Source organism: Camelus bactrianus, chromosome 13 (genome assembly GCF_048773025.1).
Source record: "Camelus bactrianus isolate YW-2024 breed Bactrian camel chromosome 13, ASM4877302v1, whole genome shotgun sequence".
In the NCBI taxonomy this organism is placed as follows: domain Eukaryota; kingdom Metazoa; phylum Chordata; class Mammalia; order Artiodactyla; family Camelidae; genus Camelus; species Camelus bactrianus.
Genome location: NC_133551.1, coordinates 70,828,015 through 70,851,124, shown reverse-complemented (window position 1 = coordinate 70,851,124; position 23,110 = coordinate 70,828,015). Strand labels below are relative to the sequence as shown.

The window sequence follows — 23,110 nt, the reverse complement described above, 5'->3', positions numbered from 1 at the left end:
GATGCTTTGAAGTTTGGCTTTTTCTGTCCAATGTCATGAACTGGTACTCCCTTCACCATCTCACACCCACAGCTATAGGCATCCGTGTTTGTAAAACTAAATCTAACTTTGTGAGTGAATCTGTGAATGAGCCCTGGGCTCCACCTCCCTTATTCTTTCTCTTTCTTGAATGATATCTGACTCTATGAATTCATCTGGAGATAGACAGAAATCCAATCAGGATTAATGTGAGAGTGTGGAATCTAATCAGTTATCGAGTTTTCTGATTGGAAGTTAGTAGCTGGAAAGAGAAAGATGTGATTATAAAGGTCTATAAAAACTCAGACCCCACAGAAGAGATGCAGAATCTTCTGGCTCCAGAGTCGCTGACTGAATTCCCCACCAGGTCTGAGGTCTGAACACCCCGCCAACCACCTCAGGGCTGGTAAGTTAACAATCTCAGCGAAGGACACTGTCATCTTACCTGTGGGTCTTAAATGATGGCATGCAGCTAGGATGGCAGAGAGATAGTCCTTTTTCTTTTCTTTTTTTTTTCCAGATGAACAGATTTAAGGCTTTGGGTTTGCCTCTAAGTGTATTTTTGCCCTAATCCTAACCATTTTGATTAGTGGTTTGGTTTATACCATTTTTAAATGTCTTAACCAAGCAGATATTCTTTTTAATAAAAAACATCTGTTTGGAGTTTTATTTCTTGATATTTCAAGTATTTCGTTTGTGCACAAATGGCATTCCTTTTAAGGTACCTTCTTCACCTTTACTTACTTACTTCTTAATCTTTAACTGTGTTAACCGAGGATGTATACTGTGTTGGTCCACGTGATGCTCCTATTCCCATTGTTCTAAAGCTCTAAGTGAGGGTCTGAGAGTCTCCGCCCCAAGAAGGTTGTAGTCAGCTTTCAGGCTTATTGTACATACTTCCCGGGGGAACATGAATTAAGCAGAGCAGTGAATTTAGATGAATGGGCTGGTGGCTGCCTTTCCTCCTCCCCAGCACCTGTGAGATGCTTCTTCTGGTGCCAGTACACAAAGAGACATAGACATGTGCTCACTGAGCCTAGTGTGGAATTGGGGCAAATGGAGGTTTTCCACACCTGCCAGAGTAGTGGCTTTGGTCCTGAGTAGGTTCCTCCAAAGGGTGGGGGGACAGATGAAGGTGTGCTTATTCTTGGCTTGAAATGGATGCCTTGTTCCCTGCCAGTATCCACAGGATTCTTTTAGGAGCACAGTCAGGATGAGTGTCCGGACCCCACCCCGACTCGTGGACCTGGCGGGAACCAGCCTCCTGAGGGACAACGAGGCCTCGGCCATCGCTGCTCTGGAGTACCTGCCCACTGAGCTCTTCCCATCTCTGTTCCTGGAGGCCTTCTTTGGGAGACGCGTCGAGACCCTGAAGGCCCTGCTGCAAGCCTGGCCCTTTGTCCGCCTGCCTCTGGGGGGCCTGATAAAGATGCCTCATGTGGGGCCATTACAAGCCGTGCTGGAGGGGCTCGATGTCCTGCTTGCCCAGAAAGTTCGCCCCAGGTGAGTCTGATCTAGGTCGCCTGATATGGTCCTGCGCGTCCCTGAGGAGACAGCTGGGGTGCGGAGAGTGGATGCCAAGGGAGGGACCAGAGGTTTTGATGATGCCAATGAAGAACTCAGAGGCCTTGGCCACTGCTGAGCTCGCTTTGGGAAATGCCTTCCCGAAGTGACGGAGTGCCTAAGGGCAGGGTCACCTGAAAGAACATGTCTCCACCTCCTCCTAGTGATGCTTAAGTTTACTAGAAGTGGAGAACCAGGAAAGATGGAAGGGGAGAATGAGATGGAGGCAGGTGAGGAAGAGAGGGAAGAAGAGGGCAAGGCAGCAAGTGATGTCAGGAATGTGAAATAAGAGCACAGGCGGGAAGTCTGAGTGTTGCCTAAATTCTGAGATTGTGGTTTCATTATGTGTGGTTCTTTTTTTTTTTTTTTCTTCTATTGAAGTACAGTCAATTACAGTGTGTCCATTTCTGGTGCACAGCACAATGTCCCAGTCATGCATATACATACGTATATTCATTTTCATATTTTGAGTGGTTCTTAAAGCATCCCACCCAATCTGCTGTTTCCTGACAGGAGGTGCAAACTGCGGATCTTGGATTTAAGGAATACTGGCCAGGGCTTCTGGAGAATGTGGTCTGGAGCCAGGCAACACGCATCCTCAAGCTTACACATGACATCACTGGCTGAGGACAGTTCAAGTACAGAGCAGCCCTTGGCTCCCTTGGAGGTGTTCATAGAACTTTGCCTCAAGAAAAGGACCCTGGATGGATTCCACACCTACCTCTTCAGATGGGTGGAGCAGAGGAGAGTCTCCATACACCTGTGCTGTAAGAAGCTGCAGATATTTTCAATGCCCATGAAAAATATTAAGGATGTCCTGAGTCGAGTGCAGCTGGACTGTATCCAGGAGGTGCAAGTGAATTGCATATGGCATCTGTCCACCCTGGCCAGGTTCGCTCCTCTGCTGGGCCAGATGACTAGTGTGCAGAGACTCCTCCTCTCCCACATCGATGTGTCTGCCTTTGAGGAGCAGCAGCAGCAGCAACTTGTCCAATTTATCTCTCAGATCCTCGGGCTGCACCACCTCCGGGATCTCCATATGGAATCTCCCTCCTTCCTTGAAGGCCACCTGGACCAGATGCTCAGGTGAGGGCGACGCCACTGGCCGTGTGACAGTGAACACAACACTAGACCCTCAAATGCACTGTCTCCTTTGCTGCTCCATCCTGAGGTGTGGCATCATGTAACCACACAGATCAAATTAGAAGGACAAACTGGGGTAGAGGCTGTGGAAAGGGACACCATGCTTGGAAGGTATAGATTGAGGGGTTCAGATCTGCCAATAGAGGTTTTGTGATTTCTTCCTTAGGATGAGATACCTATGAACAGGTGACTTAAAATATAGATAAGTAAAGTACTAAAAAGGGGCAACCACCTCATGCTTGAGGATTTCTAAAGAGAAGCTCCGTGCTCACCAAATTTGGGACCAAAATGAGCCTGTCTTAAAGTCCCTGTCTGTGATGGATTGTTTTTTTGCTCCAGGTAAATATATCAGAAATGTATGATTCTGGAGACGATAGTAATGGAGCTGAAGCTAAAGGGATGATAAAAGGTGGTAGATGGTTTGTAGATGATGCAGGGGTGTAGGTGAGCCCCTGCGGACTGGCAACCCCAGCTGACGTGGTTGGTCCTCTGCGCGTGTCTCTCAGGAGCCTCACCTGACCAGAGATTTGGGGATCTGGATCATAAGCATGGGATGGAGGAAGCCTGACTTGAAAGCATTTTATGTGTTTTCTCCTAACATTAAAATTCAATGATGCCCACGTGTGATTAAGATACAGTGTTAAACTCTCCTCTGAGCATGTTTTAGTGCATACCATAATCTTCATTCATCCTCATAGCAAGTGGAGTATGGTGTACTCTTTTTGACAGATGAGGAAACAGAGTTCTCAAGATTCTGTGAATGTGACCCAGTCACAAAGGGAAGGTGAAAAGTCTCAGCCTAAAATGACACTGGACATCCTGTGTATTGACCTTCATCAAATGGTCTCAACGACCTTGGCCTTGGCCAAAACGTATGTCTCTCACTTTGAGGTCACCTTCCACCCTTGTTTCCCAGACCAAATTTCTGTTTCTCCCCAGGTGCCTGACAACCTGCTTGGACAACCTCTCAATAACCAACTGCCTGCTAACAGAATTGGACTTGAACCACCTGTCCCAATGCCCGAACGTCAGGCAGCTAAAGGGCTTGGATCTAGGTGGGGTCACCATGACCAACTTCAGTCCTGAGTTCCTCCAAGTTCTGCTGGAGAAAGTTGCAGCCACCCTGCAGGAACTGGACTTAAATCAGTGTGGGATCACGGACTCCCAACTCGAGGTCATCCTGCCCGCCCTGAGCCGCTGCTTGCAGCTTAAATGCTTCATCCTGTATGGAAACCACCTCTCCATGGCCGTCTTGGAGAAGCTGCTGCGACACACCTCTGGGCTGCCCAGTTTAAACATAGAGCTTTATCCTGCCCCTCGGGAGAGTTACAGCTCTCAGGGAGTGCCCCTTGAAGGGAGATTTGCCCAGCTTCGAGTGGAGTTTTTGAAGGTTCTGCAAGATCTGGGACATTCCAGGATCATTGGTATTTTCCTGAGCCCCTGCCCTTACTGTGGCTATGACATATGTGATGACATGGAGCCCATTGTATACCACTGGAATACCCCTGACTAGCTGGCTGCCTCTATCAAAAGTCTTCCTCTGGGCACTTGGAATCTGAACTCTAGAACATAGGTACATCATGAAGGGAAAGCAGACCCACGGTTTCAGACATCCGTTTAATGTGAATGTGGAGACAAAATGTGATCCAGCGGGGGAACAGGATTGCAGAGGGAAAAGTTGACCCTGAGAAGTGATGGTACTTTGGGGGACATGTGTCCTGTAGAGTCAGAAATATGAACCTAAATTTCTGCAGCTGGATACAGGCTTAAGATGGACATATTGGAGTTACCCCTCGGTGGATGATTGTAAAGAAATGGTCAGAAATAAAGTGACTCTTAACTGTAAACTGACTGTTGCCTCCATGATAGATTAGCCTGTTTTCTCAGTTTAAACCTCCAGTTACTAATGAGGAAAAAAAAAAAAAAAAAAGAAGGCACTGAGTTGTCTACAATCTAATCTGAAACCACTAGTTCAGATCTTATATAATATTGTACATCAACTGTAATTCAGCTTAAAAATATGATATTGTAAAATAAATACATAAATAAAGTTTAAAAAAAAGAAGACTGAAAAAGGAAATCAAAGAGGCAAGTCGCTTAACATGTAAAAGAGAGAAACAAATATTTGCACTTCTGGTTACATAACTTTCTTTTTTTTTAACTTTTTTATTGATTTATAATCATTTTACATTGTTGTGTCAAATTCCAGTGTTCAGCACAATTTTTCAGTTATTCATGGACATATACACACTCATTGTCACATTTTTTTCTCTGTGAGTTATCATAACATTTTGTGTATATTTCCCTGTGCTACACAGTGTAGTCTATTCTACAATTTTGAAATCCCAGTCTATCCCTTCCCACCCTCCACCCACCTGGTAACCACAAGTCTGTGTTCTCTGTCTGTGAGTCTATTTCTGTCCTTTATTTACACTTTGTTTTTGTTTGTTTGTTTGTTTTTGTTTTTGTTTTTTAGATTCCACATATGAGCGATCTCATATGGTATTTTTCTTTCTCCTTCTGGCTTACTTCACTTAGAATGACATTCTCCAGGAGCATCCATGTTGCTGCAAATGGCATTATGTTGTCGGTTTTTATGGCTGAGTAGTATTCCATTGTATAAATATACCACCTCTTCTTTATCCAGTCACCTGTTGATGGACATTTAGGCTGTTTCCATGTTTTGGCTATTGTAAATAGTGCTGCTATGAACATTGGGGTGCAGGTGTCATCCTGAAGTACATTTCCTTCTGGATACAAGCCCAGGAGTGGGATTCCTGGGTCATATGGTAAGTCTATTCCTAGTCTTTTGAGGAATCTCCACACTGTTTTCCATAGTGGCTGCACCAAACTGCATTCCCACCAGCAGTGTAGGAGGGTTCCCCTTTCTCCACAGCCTCTCCAGCATTTGTCATTTGTGGATTTTTGAATGATGGCCATTCTGACTGGTGTGAGGTGATACCTCATTGTAGTTTTGATTTGCATTTCTCTGATAATTAGTGATATTAAGCATTTTTTCATGTGCTTTTTGATCATTTGTATGTCTTCCTTGGATAATTGCTTGTTTAGGTCTTCTGCCCATTTTTGGATCGGGTTGTTTATTTTTTTCTTATTGAGTCGTATGAGCTGCTTATATATTCTGGAGATCGAGCCTTTGTCGGTTTCACTTGCAAAAATTTTCTCCCATTCCGTAGGTTTTCTTCTTGTTTTATTTCTGGTTTCCTTTGCTGTGCAGAAGCTTGTAAGTTTCATTAGGTCCCATTTGTTTATTCTTGCTTTTATTTCTTCTAGGAGAAAATTTTTGAGATGTATGTCAGATAATGTTTTGCCTATATTTTCCTCTAGGAGGTTTATTGTATCTTGTCTTATGTTTAAGTCTTTAATCCATTTTGAGTTGATTTTTGTCTATGGTGTAAGGGAGTGTTCTAGCTTCATTGTTTTACATGCTGCTGTCCAGTTTTCCCAACACCATTTGCTGAAGAGACTGTCTTTATTCCAATGTATATTCTTGCCTCCTTTGTCAAAGATGAGTTGACCAAAAGTTTGTGGGTTCATTTCTGGGCTCTCTATTCTGTTCCATTGGTCTATATGTCTGTTTTGGTACCAATACCATGCTGTCTTGATGACTGTAGCTCTATAGTATTGTCTGAAGTCTGGGAGAGTTATTCCTCCAGCCTCTTTCTTTCTCTTCAGTAATGCTTTGGCAATTCTAGGTCTTTGATGGTTCCATATGAATTTTATTATGATTTTTTCTAGTTCTGTGAAATATGTCCTGGGTAATTGGATAGGGATTGCATTAAATCTGTAGATTGCCTTGGGCAGTGTGACCATTTTAACAATATTGATTCTTCCAATCCAAGAGCATGGAATATCTTTCCATTTTTTAAAGTCTTCTTTAATTTCCTTCATCAATGGTTTATAGTTTTCTGTGTATAATTCTTTCACCTCCTTGGTTAGATTTATTCCCAGATATTTTATTACTTTGGGTGCTATTTTAAAGGGGATTGTTTCTTTACTTTCTTCTTCTGTTGATTTATCGTTAGTGTAAAGAAATGCAACTGATTTTTGAACATTAATTTTGTAACCTGCTACCTTGCTGAATTCTTCAATCAGCTCTAGTAGCTTTTGTGTGGACCTTTTAGGGTTTTCTATATATAGTAACATGTCATCAGCATATAATGACACTTTTACCTCTTCTTTTCCAATTTGGATCCCTTTTATTTCTTTCTCTTGCCTGACTGCTGTGGCTAGGACTTCCAGGACTATGTTGAATAGGAGTGGTGATAGTGGGCATCCTTGTCTTGCCCCAGATTTTAGTGGGAAGCTTTTGAGTTTTTCACCGTTGAGTACTATGCTGGCTGTAGGTTTGTCATATATAGCTTTTATTATGTTGAGATATGTTCCCTCTGTACCCACTTTAGCGACTTTCTCACCAGTAGAGAAAGCATTAATCACATCATGAAAAACTTCTAAAAGACCCCCTCTTCTTTCCAAGCCCTCCCTGCCCAGCCTCAGGGGCTTTCTTCCTGTTCTCAAGTTGGCCCAGCCCTTGACTACATCAGGATTTGCACAGTCCACCTAGTGTCTCGACACAATCCCCTCAACTGGCTTGTTCGCTTGAATAAACTCTAGTCAGTCTCCTGAACCTTCTGCTAAGTCCATCTGTGTACATCCTTGTAAAATCCAGTTTTAGCAAGAACCCTGATTGGTCCACTTTACAAGAATCCCCACCACTGATACCTGATATTCCCCGATATTTGATCAGAATTCCTCACTCTCCATTGTTGGTATCTGATCACACTGGGAGGCCTTCTGTAGGAATCCTGTTACGTTGGCTCAGTCAGAACTCCCCCCAGACCCGATGTCTCCTCTTAGTAATTTTCCAGCCACCAGCCTCCCCTTGCTTCTTGGTTGCAAATGCCCAAATACCCTTGTTGTATTGTGAATGGAGCCTGGTTTCATACAGGGGTATCTATTCCTCTATTGCAATAGTCCTGAGTAAAATTTGCCTTCACCGCTTAAACCTATGTCTGTCTCTAGCTTCCTTTGACACACCTCCCACAGCCGATTACAGCGCAGGCAAGAAAGCCCCTTCCCAGTAACCCCCAAATTCCCAAACACCCCAGAGACTCCCAGCTTGGAGTCTACCCACCTGTGCACCTTTCCATATCAGCACTCGGATTTTCTTCGAGAATTAGTTACAACTTGCCACTTTAAGACAATGGTCTTTTGAGATATCATAGGAGCTGGGATCCTGTAGAAACAACCCCAGTCTAGACTCTGCAGTTTCTTCATTTCCATTAACATCATGCAAAGTCTCTCAGTCATGCCTTTCCAGCATTTACTTTGTCTGACAATTCAAGGGTCCTTCTGAGCCCCTCACCTAAGGGAATATGCCAACTATTCACTGCACAGAAGTGGGCAGAGATGGGGTTCACCAGGCTAAAAATAGGGGGAATAACAGTGACCGCTGGATTTTCCATGAAGGTTATCTGAAATAGTGGATAAAAAGTGCCCACACCACTGCTCACACAGTTTGTGTTCAGTGAACACAGATGTACGCCCATCACTGTTAGTAATCTCACCCTGTTGCAGGTAATGGATGTCCTGGGAGTTAAAAAGTCTATTGAGTACAATTCAGTTTAACCCAATTTTATGTAAAAGCAATTTATACCCATGGTGGAAATGCGTTGAAAGGAATCCTCTGGAAAGATACAAAGATGGAGAACACCCTGCAAGGAATCCTAGCCTTGGCAGCCAGTGGTCTATAAGAATTCATTGGGCATCATATTTAATGGGGGTTGGGGGGAGAAAGGCATGGGAAATTCTGGGAGCGGAGGGTGGTATTTGTGAACAGTGCTTAATACGAAGGGAAAAAGCACAGTTCTATTTCTGTGCCTGACAGCGTCACCTTGATCAGAAACTGTGCTGAACTTGGGGAAACACTAATTACCAAGATGTGCTTGGAAAGGGGCCACTGGAATTATGATTTGGCTTCTAAGACCCACGGTAAATGGCTGGACTAATCGCCATCTAGAAAGTGTCCTCTATGGGGAGGAACCTATACGAGAACATCTCCTGGTAGCAGCTGCCCCGATGATGACAGGGTTGTTTGTGATTAACCCACGTTTATTTCTCCCTCTGGCTCCAAGTTCCCAAAGAGCCCCCTGCACCCCCCTCAGTGGCCCTCAGACTTGGAAATGGCTCACTTCTCTGGGCTGGTCACCTCTCCCTCTGTTCACATTAGCAGATTTAGTCTTGTCATGCCAGTTTGCTGTGCTGATCCCAACCTTATGGGAGGAGAACCCTCAAAGATGACACTGTCTCCTCTTAGCTGTTCCCTTTTAGTTTCCAAACATAATCCAGGGGATAGTCTTTAAATTACCCTCCTCCCAAGAAGAAAAAAAACCCCTATATTTTACACTGGGTCATTCACAGGGTGTCTTTAGGAATGACCAGCTCTGCACTCCCCAGCTCCCATCCTTACTTCTCATTGTGATTTTGACCTGATACCCTTCAGAGCAGGCTTGACTTAAGCTTGGAGGACCAACTGCATCCCCCGAAGCATCTCCCTTGCTCCTTGAATAGGCTCATGATCTCATGTTTCGAGCATAGTATCTAACTGACAAGTTGATACAAGGACCCATTTATTTTGCTTCTTTTGGGAATAACACTTCTGTCTTCATGAAGCTCTTTTAATTCTGGGACATTTTGATAATTTTCATATGGTCAAAGATCCCTCAACAATGATGCCTTTAAGTTTTGTTTCTTCCTGTCCAGTATCACAAATGGATTATCCCTTCCCTGTCTCACACCATGGCTCTAACTATTGGTATTGATAAAAACTCAATCAATGTTTGTGGTGTGAATCAATGAATAAATCTTTGGGGAAGAGCCCAAAGGAGAGTATCTCCTGGCAGGAGCTGCCCCAATGATGACAGAGCCCCATCGACCTCTCTCTTTGGTTTTCTCTCCTGAACGAATGTCCGATTCAATCATTTCCTCTCCAGGCACACAAAGATCTAATCAGGATTCACCTGATGGACAGGCCGGAATCTAATTTCTGATTGGATGTTAGTTGGAAAGAGGGAAGATGTGATTAGAGAGATCTGTAAAGGTACCAAAGAAGAGATGCAGAATTTCCTGGCCCTGGAGTCACCTTCTGGGTTCTCCCCCAGGTCTGAGGACTGAGCACCCTGTCAACCATATCAGAGCTGGTAAGTTAATGACCCTGGCTAAGGACACCCTCATCTTACCTACGGTCAGCTGGTCCTAAACGGTGGCATGCAGCTCAGGATGAAAGGGAGCGTTTTTAATTATTTCTTTTCAGATGAACTGATTCAAGGTTTTGGTTTCACCCCTAAGTGTAATTTTGCCTTATCAAAAAGTTTGATTTGTAAATGGTCTATATCATTCTAAAATGTAGTGACCAAAGAGATATTCTTTTTAATGAAAAACATCTAACTGTTTGGAATTTTATTTCTTGACATTTAAAATATTTAGTTTGTGCCAGTGACATTCATTTTGGGGTATCTCCTTACTCTTTCTCAGCCAGGTGAACTGTGTTAACTGAGGATGGAGGGTGTGCTGGTCCACACGATGCTCCTATTCCCAGAGTGATTGAAAGTCTTCCCCTTAAAAAGGTTGAGGACAGTGTTCAGGCACATGGTACACACTTACCAGCGGGGCAAGAATTAAGCAAAGCAGTGGATGGAAATGAGTGAACTAGTGCTGTCTTTCCTTCTTCTTGGTATTTGTGAGATGCTTGTTCTGATGCCTGCAGGGGCGGAGTTATGGCTTTGTGCCCATTGAGCCTAGAGATAAGCCTGCTCGCTAGGTTGTGGAAATGGAGTTGGAACAGCAGAGCAGTTGGATTCTGAATGGACCTAAACACATCTCCAGGGTCTCCATCAGACCAGCATCCATGTCTGTGCAAAAGAGGACACTTGTCTGTGTCTGGGTCAGGTATTAAGGAACTTCCTGGGTCCTGGACTCTGAGTCACCTCCTTCCTGTAGGCATGTCCATTCCATGGGCAGAGGGCGGGTGTGAGGGGCTCCTGGAGGGAGGAGGAACAGGAAGAGGGGATGGGAGTTTGGGGCTCAGACGGCTCTGAAGACAGTGTTGAGCATCCCATCCCACCCCCATGTGTTCACTTTTCCCAGGTCTGAAGGACTGTATCTGAGAACAGGGGTGGGGAGAGTTCCGAGGTGGCCTCAGTGACTGTGCACAGTGAGAACCAGAGGTGCTGGGGAGGAGATGCCAGTTACAGAGATGGGGACTTGTGCTTCTTGTCAGACGTTCAGGGGATGTCATTTACTTTCCAAGACCCCTGTGATTTTTGTTGCTGGTGCTCCAGGAAGCAGTGCGTGTCCCAAGCACTAAGCACAATAAATAAACGGCGGTGCAGATGACCAGTTCAGGCACTGTGAGTCTGGCTGTGTGGTTCTAGGTTGGAACCAAGGGATGGAACTGAGTCTCTTGGGTCCCACCATGGAGAGGCCTTCAGGGGGAGCTTCCCCTCTATCCCAGACCCCAAGTATCACAAAAAACACACTTCAAGGGGGAAGGTGTAGCTCAAGTGGTAGAGCGCTTGCTTCGCATGCACGAGGTCTTGGGTTCAATCCCCAGCACCTCCTCTAAAAAATCAATAAACCTAATCACCACACACCCCCCGCCAAAAATAAATAAATAAAATAATACGATGACATATAAATAAATAAAATTTAAAACAAAACAAAACAAAACCCACACTTCAGGTTTACCTGCATCCTATATTTCTCTACACTCTACTTACTTACAGGGGACTGCATGTTGCTAATCCCCCAGTTCACACTAAATATCATTCTGGCAAAGACATGGGTAGCAAAAAGTACTGAAAAGATGCTCAGCATCACTCATCAGGAAAACGCCAGTCAAAACCACAAGGCGATATCATCTCACGTCTTTAGAATGGCTGGCATTCAAAAGACAAGAGATAAGAGGCACTGATGGAGGGCGTGGAGAAAAGGGAGCCCTCGTCCACTGTTGCTGGGAAAGCGAGTCGGTGCGGCCGCTGTGGAAAACAGTATGTAGGTTCGCCTGGAATTAAAAACAGAACTGCCACGTGATCCAGCAATTCCACATCTGGGTATAAATGTGAAGGAAGCGAAATCACTGTCTCAAAAAGAAATCTGCACCCGTAATTTCACTGAAGCATTGCAGTAGCCAAGATAAGGAAACAAACTAAATGCTCATCAATGGGGAAAATGTGACTGTTATTCAGCTTTGGTCAGACACACCGCACTAGTACATGTAGGAATGCTTCCCCCCTGCTGTTACAGGGACTTGCTGATCAGCACCCTTTCGCTGTCAGTGGAGCCAGCCTGCAAGGGGAGACAATGTGGTGAGCGCCTCTGTGGATAAAAAGCCATGTGAATTCAGACCCTGTTCCCTCCACTTTCCTGCATGTAACCTTGAACCAGTCAAGGGCTACCCTCCCTCCACGACCTCTGTTTCTCTCAGGTTCACACCCCCCCACCTCCCAGAGATGCAGGAAGAGGAAAGTGTGTGAAGAAATGGATGAAGGAGCCTCAGAGGAACCAACGCTGGAAACTTCACACTCACGGAAACTTTGGGGAATTTCCTGACGTTGGAAGGAGGAAGGATCAAATGTGGGAGGCTGATCCCAACTTAGAGAGGAGGATGACAACTTACAAAGCATAGAAAAGACACTGGCTCCCTGTGCTCAGTTATGCCGTGAGCTGAAGGCAATCACTGTTCGCGTTAATCTTGACACGTTTGTACACAGGAAAAAAACACTTCGATTCTCAATGTTTTCAAATCCAGTGTACTAAGTAAGTGTCGGTTTTGCTGTTTTTTCATTTTCCTATACATTTATAACCACAGCAAGTTATTACATGTTTCAAACGTCACGAGATAATCATAATTTTTCTTATTGACTATTTAGATTGTGGTGTAGTGTCAACTTGCACATTCATATTTATCATCCTTGGGGAGGAAAAATTTTCTCTTTAACATTCTAGGTTCTTTAGCTGGCTTAATAATCAAATTACAAAAGACTGACAACACAGGGGAAAATCAAAAACAAGATTAATTACAAACCTACAGGAGTGTCACAAGCACATTGAGACCCAGGCAGAAGCCAAGCAATTGAAGCTTATGTGTGATCTCAGGACACGGAATGAGATAGCGGCCCAGGCCGTCAAAGGGGAAGATGGAGATTCACGGAATAGCGGGTGTTTGGTAATTTGATGTTTGTCCTGCCACACAGATACATCATTCAGATAAAGTTATCTCTTGGTAATAGGTCTTTTTCTGGCCCAGGCACCCTTTCTAAATTCTGTTAGGTAGTTCAGGGAGAGGTGAAAAGTGTTTTGTTTGTTTGTTGCAGGGCCGTGATTGCCTGGGGTGCAAAATAATTTGCATGCCAAGCGGCACAGTTTGGGGGTGAGGCGGCTTGTTTTGAACCCTTCACCTTCCTGCCCTACTATGGTCTAGGAACAGGTCTGCCTGGCTTAAATGTTTTTCCAGCTTATGTGCTTTTTGTCTGCCCCAATAGAACGTAAGGTCTGTACAGGTGAGGTGACCTGAGACGGGGACCATTTCACACTCACTGGATGTTTGCCAGCACCCAGAATTGCAGTTGACACACACTAGACACTCAGTAAATACAGCTTTCTAATTAAGTAATAATTGACAAATACTATTGTAGATATTTAAAGTGTGCAATGTCATGATGTGATATACACATATATCGTGAAATGACGACCAAGATCAAGATAATTAAGACATCCATCACTTAAGGGGGAGGCTATAGCTCAAGCAGTAGAGCGCATGCTTAGCATGCACAAGGTCCTGAGTTCAAATCCTTAGTACCTCCATTAGAAAAAATTTTAAATAAATAAACCTAATTACCTCCCACTGTCAAAAAAAAAAGTAGTTAAAAAAAAAAAGACATCCATCACTTATAGTTAACTACTTTTATATATGTGTGGTGACAATATTTAAGATCTACTCTCAGCAATTTCAAGTATATAATACTATATTATTTTTAAAATTTTTATTTATTTTTTATTTTATTACTTGGGGGGAATTCATTAGGTCTATTTATTTATTTATTATTAGGTGTTTTTTTTTTAATGGAAGTACTGAGGATTGAACCTAGGACCTCATGCATGCTAAGCATGGGCTCTACCACTGAGCTACACCAAATACTATATTATTAACTATATTAGATCCTTGAAGAGATATCTGCACACCCATATTCACTGCATCATTATTCACAATAACCAAGATATGGAAACAACTTAAATGTCCTTTGAAGGATGATGGATAAAGGTAAAGTGATATCTATACGTAATGGTATATTATTCAGCCATAAAAAAGAAATCCTGCCATTTGTGAAAACATAGATGGACCTGGACCTGGAGGACATTATGCTAAGTGATGTAAACCAAAGAGAGACAAATACTTACAAGTAGAATCTAAAAAAGAAAAAGAGAAGATCAATTTCTGAGGAACAGAGAATAGGATGGCAGTTGACAGGGGCTGGGCTGGAGGGAATGGGGAGAATTAGGTAACGGGGGCAAATTTTCAGTTACAAGAAGAATTTTTCAACTACTTTTACATGAATCCAGGAGAGAGGAGGGGATTATACTGGGTATTGGGTATTAGTTATTATGGAGTCACGTATTCTAGGCACAGAGTCCCCATCCCCATGAGCTCTTATCACTGCTCAGCCCGGGACATTAGATGGTTTATCCCACAGGGGGAGGCCAGTGCCAGGGGAGGAGGGCCCTCCTCCTTCATTTGTTTTGGGCAGCCATTGGGTCCTGATTTGACAATCGTCTACCATGAACTTCCTACAGATCAAAGTATGCATTTGGCATCACGTGGATGACAGGGTCACAGTGCCAGACCTCATTCTTTCTTGTTTCCTCCAGAGAAGCACAATTCTCAAAGTCTGGCGGCTGTGATGAGTGAGGTGATGAGTGAGGTGATTAACTGCAAAGTTTCCAAAGAACATTTCTTTCTCTGGCATAAAAGACAACGGGGGACCCTCCCCTTTCCTCCTAACCTGCCCCTGATGTTTGCATCCAGAATGGATACTTGCTACTCTGTCTCTCCAGACTCTCCATTGGCCCGACTCTGTGCTCTGCGGGTGGGGGTGAGGTGGGGTGGGGGAGGGGCAGGCACTAGAACTTAATGAAGGTCAGGGCAAGCACATCCACTTCACTGGGCACTCACAGCTCCAAATCCAGGACCACAGTGACCCCAGTGGTCTCAGACACCAGTCCCCAGACTGGGAGGGACACAGCCCTGTGAGAGCCAGAGGACATGGTCTCCTGCTTGGCTATTTCCTTCCTCCCACCTCATTGTGGGCCCCACACTAGCTCCTCTGACATTCCCTGTCCTCCTCCCTTTTCCTCCTTCAGTCCCTGTAGCCCAATCCCACCTGGAGAGAGTCACAGACATCCTCCCCACACTTCATGTCTCCACAAGCCCGTCCCTAGGAATTAATTGCCTGAACCCAGGGTGACATGTCACTGAATATTTATTGGTGAAGAAGGAGTGAGAGGTCCTCATTTAAAGCAAGTTATGAGTGCATCTAAAGTGGAACCAGCAGCCATTATGGAAAACAGTATGGAGAGTCCTCAAAAAACTGAAAATTGACTTACCGTATGATCCAGCAATCCCGCTCCTGGACTTGTATCTGGAGGGAACACTAATTTGAAAAGCTACATGCACCTAATGTTCATAGCAGCACTATTTACAATAACCAAGACATGGAAGCAGCCTAACTGTCCATCAACAGATGTCTGGATAAAGAAGATGTAATATATTTACACAATGGAATGCTACTCAACCATAAAAAAGAATAAAATAGTGCCATTTGCAGCAACATGGATGGACCTAGAGATCGACATTTTAAGTGAAGTAAGTTAGAAAGATAAAGGATAATACCACATGATATCACTCGTATGTGGAATCTAAAAAAAAAAAAAAGGAGAAGGAAAAAGGACACTAGGAACTCACCTACAAGACAGAAACAGACTTGAAAACAATCTTATGGTTACCAGGAAAAGAGGTTGGGAGGGGATAAATTAGGGAATTTGAGATTTACAAATATTAGCCACTTTATGTAAAAACAGATTTTAAAAAGTTTCTTCTGTATAACATAGGAAACTATGTTCAATATCTTGTAATAACCTTTAATGAAAAAAAATGAAAAGGAATATACGTATGTATATGCTTGACTGGGACATTGTGCTGTACACCAGCAATTGACACATTGTAATTGACTGTACTTCTATGAAAAAACAATAATCAAAAAATAAATATGTTTTATTTAAAAAGTGAAAAAAAAAAGTGGAACCAGAATCTGTTGAATCTGTTTTATTTAAAAAGTGGGGGGAAAAAGTGGAACCAGAATCTGGAGGGGCAAGGAGGGCCAACACAGAGACCTGGACTTTTAAAAAGGGCACAGAAAGCAAGACATTTCAGGTCAAGAAGAGATCTGACTTGGGAGAAAAAAAAGACCTACTGGGCCTGAGAACTTTGTCAGCTCAAGGGCGGGGCCGAGAGAGTCACAGAGGGGAGAGCCTCTGAGGGTACTGGTCCCCAGGGCCTCCCATCAGCTGTCACCTCTAGGAAGACCAGAGGAGTCAGGGTCCTCTCCAGCAACCAAGGGGGTCACCCTCCAGAATTCCTGGGTGCCTCTATGAATCCAGAAGTGCAGCAGGGCAACTCTATGCCTTGGATTTAGTCACATAGTCCAAAGCTGTTCAGTGGGATTTGAGAAGAACTCCTTGACTTCTGCTGATCCCAGTGGAGAGGTGTCCCAGCACTGGAGCCAGGCTCCAGGTTCCAAGGGAGGTGACATTGCTGGGCTGCAGGAGGGGAGGGCTCCTGAGTCAGCTTGCTCTGCGAGAGGGAACTGGACACTTGGAAATATTCTAAACTCCTGAGCAAGGACCCAGGAGCAGAGGTTCTGGAATCTCACACGGGATCCTGTGATGGGAGAAGGGGGTCAGGTCGTCTCCCTAATGGGCTCAGGCGGCTGCTCTGACCTGGACAGCAAAGGAGGTCGTGAGAACAGACGATCAGGACATGGCAGGAACGTGAAATCCAGGCTTCCCACCAGACTCTGGGAGCCCTGCTGGGCCAGGACTGGGCAGGAAGGACGGCACCTCCTGGCAGATGTGCTCCGGCCCGCCTAGATGGCCAACGTGACCCCTGAGCAAACAGGCTCTGTGTGGAGGTGGACGAAGGAGGCAACATTCCTCAGGGGAAAAGAAGAGTGTTAGGCTTCCATAATCTCTAGAACATTCCAACGCGTTGACCCCTCCTACCTCCTTGGGTCTCACAGAAGCTGGGAGTCCATAGAAACATCCCCATCCTGGACTCCGCAGTTTCCCCATTTCCACTGACATTCACGTGAAGCCTGTCAGTCAGTCCTTCCTAACACTTAGTTTTCCTGACAGCTCAGGGGTCCTTCTGAGCCCCTCACTCTAGGGAACTTACCAATGATTCACTGCTTGCAAGTGGGAGGTTTCCATCACAAGCCCAAACCCCAGGTCCACCAGCATAAACAAGGGAAAGGAGCATTGATGTTTACATTGTCTGTGAAGATTATTTGACGTAGTGGATGGAAAGTGCTGGTGCATTTTCTCCCCAAGTTTCTGTTCAAGAAACAGAGACGTTTATGATTTTGCTGTTACTAATCTTGCTTGACTGCAGCTCATTAATGCAGGTGATTGGGGGACCGGGAGTTAACATGTCTATTGAGTTCAATCCAGTTTAACCCAAATTTATGCAAAGCCATTTCTACCCAGGGTAGAAATATGGTGAAAACAGTCTTCCAGAAAGAAACCAAGATAGCAAACACTTCAAAAATCCCAGCCTTGGGAGAGCCAGATCTATAAATGAATTACTTGGGCATCACATTGAATGGAGGAAAGAAAGGCAGTGAGACGTCTTGGGGGGTAGAGGGAGGTTCTCGCTTCATTCAGTCATCCCTGAACGTCGCAGACCCTGAAACACCGAATATAGCTTCTGAATTTTGTGTGGGGAAAGGTGTTGGTATTGGTGAACAGTGCTAAATATGAAGGGAAAACCAGAATTTTATTTCTGTGCCTAATGGCGTCACCTTGATCAGAATCTGTGTTGAACTTTTCCCAGTTTGAGGAAACAGTAATAATTAAAACATACGTGGAAAAGGTCCAATGGGATTATGATTTGGAAAATGCCTGGGGCTAACTGTCATCTGGGAAGACCCTGGAAGAAAATGTCTCCTGGCAGCAGCTGCCATGAAGAGGACAAGGCTGTGTACAACTGACCCGTGTTTATTTCTTCCCTGGTCCCAAGTTCCCAAAGAGCCCAGAGCACTTCCCTCAGTGGCTCTAGACTTGGACACGTCTGACTCCCCAGGGCTGGCTGCCTCTCCCCCTGCGCACATTCTCAGATTTAGTCTTTCAAGCCAGTTTGCTGTGCGGATCCCATCTTTCTGGGAGGAAACACCTTCAAGGATGATATTGTCTCTTCTTAGCCACTCCCTTTTAAATTATAAATACCACCCCTAGAAAAGTCTTTTAAATTCCTCCCCCCCCCAAAAAATACCCCCGTATTTTACACTTTTGGTCATTCTCAGTATCCATTTAGGAATGCCCGTTTGCACGCGCCCCAGCCCCTACCCTTACATCTCATTGTGATTTGGATCTGATGTCCTTCACAGAAGCCTTGACTTAAGCCTGGAGGACCAGCCACATCCCCATTTCGCTTTCCTTGCTCCCCAAATAGTCTCATGATCTGCTATGTTTCCATGATAACACCTAAGTGACAACTTGATGAGATGGGAGTTAATTTTGTTTCTGTTGGGAATAGCACCACTGTCTTCCTGAAGCTGTTCTAATTCTGGAACATTTTGATCATTTTGATCATCCAAAGATCCCCCCAAAATGATGCTTTCAAGTTCTGCTTTATGTATACAATGTAACCAATCCATTAAACCCTTCCCTGTCTCACTATGAAAGTCCATATTAATAAAACCCAATTGATGTTTGTGTAGAGAATCCAGGAATGAGTCCTTGACTCCCCACCCCCCACATTGTATAAATATCTCATTTGTTCAAATCACATTCAATCAAATCATCTGGATGTAGACAAAGATCCAATCAGGATTAACCTGATGGACAATAAGGAATCTAATCAAGTATTGCTTTCTGATTGGAAGTTACTAGTTGGAAAGGGGGAAGATGTGATTAGAAAGGTCTATAAAAGCCTCAGGTACTAAGAACAGATGCAGAGACCACTGGCTCCGGATTCACTCCCTGCGTCCCCGTCTGAGGTCTGAGCGCCCCGCCACCCACACAGAGCTGGTAAGGTACCCACCTCGGCTGAGGACGCTGTCATCTTACCTGCGGTCAGCAGGTCTAGAATGATGGCATGCAGCTCGGGATGGCATGGAGAGGTTTCCTTTTTCTTTCTTCCCAAATGAACAGATTTAAGGCTCTGGTTTTGCCTCTAAGTGTACTTTTGCCTTAATCCCAAACATTTTGATTTGTCCTTTGATTTATGACATTTTAAAATGCCTTAACCAACCAGATGTTCTTGTTAATGAAAACATGAAACTGTTGCAATTTTGTTTCTTGATATTTGAAATACTTAGTGTGTGCACAAAGGGCATTCAGGTAGGGATATCTCATAATCTTTCCCACCTGGGTTAACTGTGGGAACTGAGGATGGAGGCTGTGCTGGTCCACATGATGCTCCTGTTCCCAGTTTTAGGGCGTTAAGCGATGGTCTGAAAGAGTCTTCCCCCAAAACTGGGGGTCAGCACTCAGGTTCACGGTACCCACTTCCCAATAAGACATAATGAAGTAAAGAAGCAGATGGAAATGGCTAGTCTAGTGGCCATCTTTCCACCTGCATGTTATCTGTGAGCTGCTTGTTCTGGTGCCTGTAGGGGGCAGAGCTCTGCTTTGTGCCCACCAAGCCCAGAGTGAAACGCTGGTAAACTGAGGCTCTTCTACCTTTGCCAGACTAGTGACTTTGGCCCTGAGTTGGTTCCTATGAAGGGTCGGGAGACAGATGAGGGGTGCTAATGCTTGGCCTGAGAAATATGTCTTGTTGCCTGGAAGTTTCCGCAGGGTCCCTTAGGAGTAGAGTCAGGATGAGTGTTCGGACCCCACCACGACTCCTGGAGCTGGCAGGGGCCAGCCTGCTGAGGGACAACGAGGCCTCGGCCATCGCTGCTCTGGAGTACCTGCCCGCCGAGCTCTTCCCATCTCTGTTCCTGGAGGCCTTCTTTGGGAGACACAGCGAGACCCTGAAGGCCCTGCTGCAAGCCTGGCCCTTTGTCCGCCTGCCTCTGGGGGGCCTGATGCACATGCCTCAGGAGGAGACCTTCCAGGCAGTGCTGGATGGGCTCGACGTCCTGCTGGCCCAGAAGGTTCACCCCAGGTGAGTCTGATCCCAGTAACGTGGCAGGGTTGCATGCATCCTGAGGAGACAGCTGAGATTAGGGAGAGGGAATGGTCAAGGGATGGACCAGAGGCTTCTGATGATGCCCATTAAGGTCAGAAATTTGGCCATTGCTGAGCTCAGTTTGGGAAATGCCTTCTGGATAACATGTAAGAGTGCCTAAGATGCAGGGGAGCCTGAAAGAACATGTTCCCACCTTTTTCTGGTGATACGTAAGGTGCTAGAAGTGGGGAAGGAAAATTGAGACGGAGGAAAGTGAGGGAAGAGGAGGGCAAGGCAGCAGGGGTGTCAGGAAGGTGAAGTAAATGGACAGGTGGGAATTCTGAGTGTTGCCTAAGTTCTGGGACTGTGTTTTCATTCAATGTGGATCTTAAAACATCTCAGCCAATCTGCTGTTTTCCCCGCAGGAGGTGTAAACTACAGGTGCTGGATTTACGGAACACTGGCCGGAACTTCTGGAGCATGTGGTGCGGAGCCAGGGCCCGTGTGTGCCCAAGCCCGTGCATGGTATCAGCGGCTGAGGACAGTTTAGAGACAGAGCAGCCCTTGGCTTCTTCCTTGAAGGTGTTCATAGAACTTTGCCTCAATGAAAGGACCATGGATGGATTCCTCACCTACCTCCTCAGGTGGGCAGAGGAGAGGAAAGATTCCATACACCTGTGCTGCAAAAAGCTGAAGATCGTTTCAATGCCCGTGGAAAATATTGGGAAGGTCCTGAGCATGGTGCGGCTGGACTGCATCCGGGAGGTGGACGTGTGCTGTTCCTGGCGTCTGCCCACCCTGGCCGGGTTCGCTCCTCTCCTGGGCCGGATGACTCGTGTGCAGAGTCTCCTTCTCTCCCACGTCCACGTGTCTGCCTTTGAGGAGGAGGAGCAGGAGCACATTGTCCAATTTACCTCTCAGTTCCTCAGGCTGCACCACCTCCGGGTTCTCTACATGGAATCTCCCTCTTTCCTTGAAGGCCGTCTGGACCAGATGCTCAGGTGAGGGCGGCACCACTGGCCAAGAAGCAGTGAACACAACACTAGGACCACAGATGGACTGTCTCCTTTGCTGCTCTGTCCTGAGTGTGGTATCATATGAAACTGGGGTGGAGTATATGGAAAGGAACATGTGCTTAGAAGGTGTAGATTGAGGAGGCTGGCACCTACTGAGGGAGAGTCTGTGATTTCTTCCTTAGGAAGAGGTATCTCTATTCAGATGACTTTTCAAAAAAAAATAGCTAAGAGGACATTGAAGAGGGGAAACCTCCTCAGGTTGAGTATTTGTAAAAAGAAGCTCTATGCTCACCAATTTTATGAACAGAATGAGTCTGTCTCAAATTCTTCATCTGTGAAAAGTTGTTTTGTGCTCTAGATAAAGTAATTAATCAAGGGGTAATGCATGGTTCTGGAGATGATGACGATGGAGTGGGCACCAAAAGGATTAATTAGGAGTGGTAGACAGTTTTCAGACGATGCAGATATAAATGAGCCTCCGCAAAGTGGCAACCCCAGTTTATGCGGTGGGATCTTGCCCGGGTTGGTTCTCAATTCATGTCACCCACAAGCCTCACCTGGTCCAAAGATACAGGTGCCTGGGGCCCAAGCATGAGCTGAAGGAAGGCTGAGTTGGAAGCATTTTATTTTTTTCTCCAATATTAAAATGTAATGATACCACACTTGATTGAGACAAGGTGTCAGGCTTTCCTCTGAGAATGTTCCAGACATTCCATTATCTTTGTTCATTGTCTTAAGAATGTGGAGTATGTTCTACTCCACTTTACAGATGAGGAAAGAGAGCTTTCAAGAATCCTGAAACGAACTTGAACCAGTCACACACTGGATGAAAGGACTCAGCCTGAAATGAGACTTAGCATCCTGGGTACTGACCTTCTTAAGGTGTTAGGATGACCTCGGCCTTGGACAAATCATTTGTCTGTTACCTTGAGGTCACCGGCTACTCCAGTTTCCAAAACCTAATTGCCCAGTTTTTCCCCAGGTGCCTGATGACCCCCTTGGACAACCTGGCAATAACCAACTGCCTGCTAACAGAACTGGACTTGACCTACCTGTCCAAGTGCCAGAACATCAGTCAGCTAAAGGCCCTGGATCTGAGTGGGGTCAGCCTGACCAACTTCAGTCCTGAGCTGCTCCAAGTTCTGCTGGAGAAAGTTGCAGCCACCCTGCGGGAACTGTACTTAAATAAGTGTGGGATCATGGACCCCCAACTGGAGTCCATCCTGCCCGCCCTGAGCCGCTGCTCCCAGCTCAGTTATTTCAGTGTGCTCGGGAACCCGCTTTCCATGGCCGTCATGGGGAAGCTGCTGCGACGCATAGCCGGGCTGCCCAGGTTAAGTCAAGAGCTCTACCCCGTCCCCCAGGAGAGTTACAGCTCTCACGGAGTTCTCCACCCGGGGAGACTTGTCCAGTTTCGAGCTGACCTGCTGGAGATTCTGAGAGTCTTAGGACGTCCCCGGACCATCTGGATTAGCGCCAGCCCCTGTCCTCACTGCGGAGATAACACCTTCTATCATGCTGAACCCATCGTGTACCGCTGTAGCACGCCTGCCTAGCTGGGTGCATCTATCCAAAGCTTTTCTGGGCACTTGGAAACTGAAATCTAGGACATAGGTGCATCTTGAAGGGAGCACAGATCCATGGTTTCAGACAGCAGCTCAATATGAATGGGAATAGGGAATGTTATCCAGCTGGGATACAGGATTTCAGGGGGAAATGACTTGGGAAGTTGATGGAATTTGGAGGGACATGTGGTATACAGTCAGAAATATGAACCTAAATTTCTGGAGGGAAATGTGGGCTGGAGGTGCACATGTTGGAGTGATCCCTGTGTGTATGGTTGTAAAGAAATGATCAGAAATAAAGAGACCCTCAGTGTAAACTGACTCCTGCCCTCCATTGTGTA

At 45.4% G+C, this 23,110-nt stretch overlaps 2 protein-coding genes and 1 non-coding gene across 3 annotated transcripts; all 3 read left to right on the top strand.

Annotated features, from left to right (window-relative positions):
• The first annotated feature begins 1,231 nt into the window (after nucleotides 1-1,231).
• LOC105071151 (PRAME family member 8-like) lies at nucleotides 1,232-4,237 on the top strand. Its single transcript, XM_010957782.3, has 3 exons — nucleotides 1,232-1,521; nucleotides 2,095-2,667; nucleotides 3,664-4,237. The coding sequence occupies exons 1-3, from the start codon at nucleotides 1,232-1,234 to the stop codon at nucleotides 4,235-4,237; spliced, it is 1,437 nt and encodes a 478-aa protein (XP_010956084.3).
• A 7,050-nt stretch (nucleotides 4,238-11,287) lies between these two features.
• TRNAA-CGC (transfer RNA alanine (anticodon CGC)) lies at nucleotides 11,288-11,361 on the top strand. Its single transcript has one exon. It is a non-coding gene; the product is annotated as a tRNA-Ala (tRNA).
• An 8,534-nt stretch (nucleotides 11,362-19,895) lies between these two features.
• Nucleotides 19,896-22,760, top strand: LOC105071149 (PRAME family member 27-like). The gene is made up of 3 exons (XM_010957781.2): nucleotides 19,896-20,185; nucleotides 20,614-21,189; nucleotides 22,187-22,760. The coding sequence occupies exons 1-3, from the start codon at nucleotides 19,896-19,898 to the stop codon at nucleotides 22,758-22,760; spliced, it is 1,440 nt and encodes a 479-aa protein (XP_010956083.2).
• The last annotated feature ends 350 nt before the right edge of the window (nucleotides 22,761-23,110 follow it).

Coding starts and splice junctions, on each gene's coding strand:
- LOC105071151 (XM_010957782.3), top strand. CDS start 1,232: ATGAGTGTCCGGACCCCACCCCGACTCGTGGACCTGGCGGGAACCAGC. Junction 1,522..2,094: donor GCCCAGAAAGTTCGCCCCAG/GTGAGTCTGATC, acceptor GTTTCCTGACAG/GAGGTGCAAACTGCGGATCT. Junction 2,668..3,663: donor CACCTGGACCAGATGCTCAG/GTGAGGGCGACG, acceptor GTTTCTCCCCAG/GTGCCTGACAACCTGCTTGG.
- LOC105071149 (XM_010957781.2), top strand. CDS start 19,896: ATGAGTGTTCGGACCCCACCACGACTCCTGGAGCTGGCAGGGGCCAGC. Junction 20,186..20,613: donor GCCCAGAAGGTTCACCCCAG/GTGAGTCTGATC, acceptor TTTTCCCCGCAG/GAGGTGTAAACTACAGGTGC. Junction 21,190..22,186: donor CGTCTGGACCAGATGCTCAG/GTGAGGGCGGCA, acceptor GTTTTTCCCCAG/GTGCCTGATGACCCCCTTGG.